This window comes from Coffea eugenioides, unplaced genomic scaffold, assembly GCF_003713205.1.
Source record: "Coffea eugenioides isolate CCC68of unplaced genomic scaffold, Ceug_1.0 ScVebR1_3332;HRSCAF=4529, whole genome shotgun sequence".
Lineage (NCBI taxonomy): Eukaryota > Viridiplantae > Streptophyta > Magnoliopsida > Gentianales > Rubiaceae > Coffea > Coffea eugenioides.
This window is the reverse complement of record NW_020863899.1, coordinates 21,389-27,911: the sequence shown is the minus strand read 5'-3', so window position 1 is coordinate 27,911 and position 6,523 is coordinate 21,389. Positions and strand designations below refer to the sequence as shown.

The following is a 6,523-nucleotide window of genomic DNA, read 5'->3' as shown; positions in this document are numbered from 1 at the left end:
GGGGATTAGTCGGGCCGCCTTCGGGTCTTGACCCGGACAACCCTGTGTTGAAAAAAAAAAAAAAAAAAAAGTAAAGATAAATTGTTTGAGTTTAACAATTACAAAAGGTTGGTGTACCAATATTCATTAGTAGTCACGTGTCAACGTCTAAGTGATGATACTTTGAGAATTGCCATTACAGAGGTTTTACTGTTGATCGAGCTGCTGAGTGCTGAGTTATGTAATTTTGTCGGCTTCCTACGATTTTTCCTCCCTTACGTAAAATCAACCGAGCCCTACGCCGCCATTAGTTAAGGACAAGCACATAAAAAAGATAATCGGTTCCTCTGATAAGGAAAAATGGCCATGGACATCAACAACCTTGTAGCTTTCCATGAAGCCAAGTTCATAGACCAAAACGGCGTGCTACGAAATTCTAGTGTGCCTGTGGTGCAGGAACTTGCGCGTCAACGGCTCGATTTCTTGCCCGAGAGGTTCATCAGGGTGTCGCCAACAGCTGATCCAATCGCTGCACCATCTTCAGAACTGCATGAAATTAGTAACATTGAAGTTCCTGATCCTCTTCCTTGTATAGACATGAGCAAAATTCAATTGGGGGACGATTTGGAGGACCGTGACCGGGAGTTAACCAAGTTGGCCGGTGCTGCTAAGGATTGGGGTATGTTCTTGATCGAAAAGCATGGAATAGAGCCCAAAATTTTGGATGAGGTGAAGGATGTGGTGAAAGGGTTCTTTGGGCTGTCATTTCAAGAAAAGAAAGCTAGCGTTGGATCATATCTTAGTGTTGACAACATGGGGTATGGGCGGAACTTTGTGAAGTCAGAAGATCAGCCTTTGGATTGGATCGATCGTTTAACAATGAAAGCTGCTCCCAGGGATGCTACTCAAGGACTCCGTGTCTGGCCTCAAAATCCTCCGAACTTCAGGTAACTTGATTTCTTCTGTGGAAACAACAACCCAGGAAAAAAACATATCCACAAACAGCATCGTTGCCCTGGACATTCTTATGTTTCTTGACCTGATCAATGACATTGATCATTCTACATATAACTCATCAACAAAGAAAGGGTTGTCCTTTTTGATTGACTATTGTTCATGTCATAACGACTGATTTAAATTAAGGATTAATCTTTTCTACACTGACAATATATACACTGTCAACAATGTTGGATAAATGACAACTATATAAAATTTGAATTTAAATTTTTACACACATATCATGAATCAAACGGTGATAATGTATGCACTGTCAATATTTACTGTTAAATTAAATGAGTCGCAAGTGTTGTTTGGCGTTCAGGACTGACTGCCCAAACCAGCGGTAGATGAGGGGTGGGAGAGCACGGGCCCACTGCCGCCTCCAAAATTTTCCTTTTTACCTTTGCAATTTAGAAAAATATTTGTATTTGCCCCCACTGAAATGTTAAGAAGTGAAGTATGCATTGGACAAGTTTTGGAATTTAATGAAAAATAGTATTAAATAACTAAAAAATTTCTAAATCTATAATCTAGCCATTTGATTCCCTTGGAAGTTGCAGTAATTTATGCCTTGTTTGTTATATGTTTCACTCATTTAGTCCTTTGGAGCTTCGTATAGTTTTTAACTCATTCATTTAGAATCTTATATAATTAATGATTGTTTAGCTAATTACATTGAAAAAGATGTATTTTACACGTTAAAATGAAAGGATTGTACATCATTATCATACCATGAAGACCCGTTGTGAGCAATTTTAAATGGATTTGTATGCTTTTTCAAGTAAAATGATAATTTTATGAGTAAATTAGAGTATTTTTTTTCTACGTTGTTTATAAAATAAATGCATTAATTCTACTAGTTACGTGAATACTGACATGTCCTATTTTTTAAAAAATTAAGAAAAAAATATATGTTAATTTTGCCCCCCTTTGAGAATTTTTTATTACTCCGCCATTGCCTGGACTTCTAGGAGTTCTGCATTTTGAGCATTTTCTTTAAGTTTCAACTTTTAATTTTTCTACACTTTATTCTTATCTTTGTTTCTAGTCCTTATTATTGTTCAGTCTTTTTCGAGGAAGAATTTCATTTATTTTTTGAATTGTTTGGGAAAAATATAAAATAAAAGCATTCACAACTTGTTTCTTTGATGTCAAAATATAATTATTTTGTTTTTTGTCCTAAACTCCCAAACTAAGCCTAAATGACTAGTATGTGGGTCAGAGTTGCGTTTGATAACTATAATATTTGTTTTGTAATTTTTCTTAATTTTATCAATTCCTTGTATTTATTAATAATTTTTATTTTTTTATAAAAAGTCTTGTGTATTAGCCACTCGTTAAAATGTACTTTAGGGGTTGGATTTTTGAAAATGTAAGATTAATTAGGGAAAGTATATAAATGCTAAAAAGGGTAATAATTGTCCGTATGTGTATATATATAATAGGTTAGATAAAATTTAGATACATTAACGAGTGATTGATAGGCACCGGTTAAAAGAACCCTTTCATAATATTATTATTGTATTTTTATATTTTTAAATACTAAAAAAAACTTGTGAGGGCTTTCATATTGTTTAGGCGAACGCAAAATGCTTGTCTAACACTCGCCTTTTAAAATATTATCTTATTTGATAATCCAATTCAGCATTTAAATTTAATAGATTCAAATCTTAATATGTTCAGACGCGTTTTTTAACCAAAAATTAAATATCTGAATTAATTAAATGTCACTGAATTTTTTAAGCAAAACTTGTTTCCAAAAATAAGTAATAAGTTATTCACTTATTACTGAATGTGATATACACTCAAATATATTTGATTTAATATTTAATAATTCAATAAGTTAATGAATTCAGATTTCAAATTTTAGTTTTCGGATTTCAATTTTATCAAACATACCGCCTTTTCAAACTGGCAACGATCATGACATGTCTCTCTTGCATTATTGGTTAATAATAATTTCTAATAATAGTATAATATGCATCACACAGTACTTATATATTAGTTATATTACAGGAATTAGTGAATTGCTTGCTGGCATCCACTATACATTTACTTTAGGCAACCCAATTTAAATCAAAACACGTGAGCTAGTTTAAGATAGAAATCAATTAACCTACAAATGGAGATGAACTTAAGTTAGTAGCCAGGAAGGAAGCCTGGACTGGATCTCAACATTCGAATGCCCTTACTGTTAAATAGATCTCGGACATAGGTACTGACATTTTCTCTTCCACATTTCTTAGCTATGCGACCGATGGTGCCACACTTAAAACATTTAGGATTATTCTCCGCATCAACTAAGTTGAAAATAGAGATAGAGCTGGTTCAGGATTTCATTTTCCATATTTGAGTGAACAAGTTTACCAGAACAGGCACTACTGCGAAAGGGAAACCCTTTCAGCAAAATAGGGAGAAAAAAGAAACCCACGCACATAGAATGGGAGAAAATTAGATCTGATAATTTTATACAGCACTAGTCAACAATTTCATTCTATACTGTCCATAGCCTTCAATCATCATCGACTTAGCATGATCATTAATTCGTCTCTTTCTATTTAAAAACTCCTTGTTCTCATTTTTTGTTAGTTAAACTTCTTTACTTAGCGAAGACGATCAAGTCAACCATAGCCAGTGTTATCAAATTAGACTTAACTGACCAGCTGATTCGTGAGACAGTCACCTCTTTCTGGATACAATGTGGTTCATGGTTAAAATCAAACAACATTGCGAGACTAATCGAATCCTATTGTTACTCTTTCATCTAACGTACACGTCTTGGTGCCTTTCCTTTTCTTTTCCCTACTTATTTTCTCACATTTATAAGAGACATTATTTCAAATTCAAGAAAAATTGAAGGGGAAAAAGGTCATTGGCCTGGACTTCTCAGACACATAAGCTTCCTGAATATACGTGACATTCTTGAAAATTTTCTATCATCTCCCGGCCGGAGCTCCTCTGAGTACATTCATAACCATGAATTGCAGGGAAGCAGTGGAGAAATTTGTAGAGAAAGCAAGGAAAATCTGCGATTCGTTACTCCATGCTCTTGCCGAAACCTTATCAGTAGACGGACAAATTTTCATAAAACAGTTCGACGACGAAAAGAGCGAAGTCAACGTCAGAGTGAACTACTACCCACCATGCCCGAGGCCTGACTTAGCTCTGGGAATAACTGAACATTCTGATGCTAGTGCCCTCTCCGTTTTGGTGCAGTTTGAAGCCTCTGGAGGACTCCAAGTGTTCAAGGACATGAAATGGCTCACGGTCCAGTGGCCGGTCGATGCATTGTTAATCAACGTGGGAGACCTGATGGAGATATTGAGCAATGGGCGCTTCAGGAGCAGTTGGCATCGCGCTGTTACCCAAAGGGATGTCGAGCGCTTTTCAGTTGCATTGTTCTACAACCCGCCTTCAGAAGCTGAGATTGAACCTCTCAAAGATGGGAAGTCCAACAATAATCATCACGGATATAAGAAAGTAGTGGTCGGGGAATACTTGCAGAATTACTATAAGATCAGCCCAACACCGACTAATTAAGTTTGCTCAGTTTTAGTTGTAGCAAATTACGAATACTAGCACTACTACTACTACTCCATCAACTTGGTCCTTTTATTTGTTGAACTGTGCACTTTGTCTCCTTAAATTTTAAAGAACTGCAAACAAGCCCAAAAATTGCCCTTCACTCCATTACAGAGGACAGATGGCTTACGTATATATGGGAGGAAGTTTTGTCATTTGGCTGTAAACATCACTCTTGATATCCCTAGCAGGCGAAGTTAAAGTGGTTTTATTGCAGACTCAGTACTCTTGGTCCTAAATGTGTTTTGTTGAAGCATGACTCTTCTTTCAAAGGAATGTTTTTGCTGATCCCTTGGCTAACCATGGACTTTGCCTTTTATCACTCGTCCTAAGTGTCCTCGTACAGTGACAAGCACTGTGGAGGAAGAAATTAGGGGGGTTAATTTCTCTTGTTTTAAACTTGTATCTTTTCCAGATTGGCTAAAGCAAATATTCTAAACTTTAAAGCTAAAAATGTTCTTGAGTTTCCATAAAACGATCCATTCTTGTCCTTCCTCGCACTGCAACCCCTTGCTCCCCAGTCCCCACTCTCCCTTCGGTTCTATTTTAATTTGTTGTCGCTTCCTCCCAATTGTCCAAGTGAATGTCTAAGCACTTTCTCCGTTTCCTCGTTCTTTTTGCTCTTTCATTTGTCGGTATATACCATATTATGTTTATACTAATAGTTACAAGTTTGACATTTGTACAAGCAATGGTTGCTTTGAAAGTACATGGCCATCGTGCTCTTCTGTGACACACGCCCATGGAAGCAGAGATTTCGAGCGCTTTTCTGTGACACTGTTTTGTAACCCGCCCCTGGAAGCAGAGATTGAACCTCTCGAAGAAGGGATGGCTAGAAAGAATGATGGTTAAAGATTATAGTTGTCGGGGATTACTCGCAGAATTGCTAGTTTGCTACAAGGTCAATCCAAGACCGACTACATTGAGTTTGCTCACCCGTAATAACTTTTGTTGGACTATTTTGATAAAAAAAAAAAAAAAAAAAATTATTTTATTTTAGAGTTAATTTCATACGTGTTATAATGAGAGACAAGTGGTGATGGTTTTTTGAGTAATTGGTACTTGAATGACTTTAATATTCAATAATATTAGGAATTAAACCTATTTTAGTTACTAAATTTGGTAATTACCTATAACCTTAATTTAATTAACCAATAATTTACGTCTTATTGCTAATGTAACTTATGCTTTTGAGTAGTCTTATCACCGCGTATGGACCTTGACTAGAAACTGCTACTAACACTAGTGAAACTACACCTAGTTAGTTTTTGAGAGTTGGAAGAAAGAAACATTTTAAGTATTAGTGGAGCTATAATGTTTTAGTTGAGCAATAGTTATCTTGAGCGTTATAATGTTCAGCCTCTCCCGACCCACAGAGGAATAGTTGGGTCGTATGATAACCAGTCTATGGACACCAGATACCCCTGTGTTGACCAACAAAAAATAAAAATTCCCATCTCCAATGACCTCATTGAACTCTGACTAATCCGGAATCGAGTATTGTCGGACCTTTTTGTGAGATGGTATTGCCAAAGTTGTCATTTCTAGATGTCTTGAACTCGGCCCAAAGCCCAATAGACCAGGAGGGATATTTTTGGGCCTTAAGGTTTTGAGCCTAAATGGGTCTGAGGTTGCGCCAATGGAAAAAATTTTAATTGGGTCAAACATTAAAGGCTTGTGAGTTAGACCAATTACAAGCCCATTGAGAGGATAGAGAACAAAGAAAAGAAATTCGAAAAATTGACCTTTCTTAATCATTACAGCAGCAACAATCATTGTACGTTGTCAATGTGCAATATTGTGGGAATTGGTGGAACCAGAAACTTTCCAGTGTAGCATTAGTTGGTCACGAACAACAGCATTTGAGGTTTGTGTTTCATTGCATGAGCGGTTTTGTCTCTTTGCTTTTCTTATGCTGAATTCCAACTACATTAGTATTTAACAAATGCATGCACGGAAGAGA

General features: G+C 36.2%; 1 protein-coding gene across 1 annotated transcript; it reads left to right on the top strand.

Annotated features, from left to right (window-relative positions):
• The first annotated feature begins 248 nt into the window (after nt 1-248).
• Nucleotides 249-4,783, top strand: LOC113757807 (flavonol synthase/flavanone 3-hydroxylase-like). The gene is made up of 2 exons (XM_027300922.1): nt 249-926; nt 3,966-4,783. Exons 1-2 carry the CDS (start codon nt 340-342, stop codon nt 4,516-4,518), a joined length of 1,140 nt encoding a protein of 379 aa, XP_027156723.1. The 5' UTR covers nt 249-339; the 3' UTR covers nt 4,519-4,783.
• The last annotated feature ends 1,740 nt before the right edge of the window (nt 4,784-6,523 follow it).

Excerpts from the sequence above, each read along its gene's own strand:
- LOC113757807 (XM_027300922.1), top strand. The coding sequence starts at position 340 with ATGGCCATGGACATCAACAACCTTGTAGCTTTCCATGAAGCCAAGTTC. Across the intron at positions 927-3,965 it reads CAAAATCCTCCGAACTTCAG|GGAAGCAGTGGAGAAATTTG; the intron begins GTAACTTGATTT and ends CATGAATTGCAG.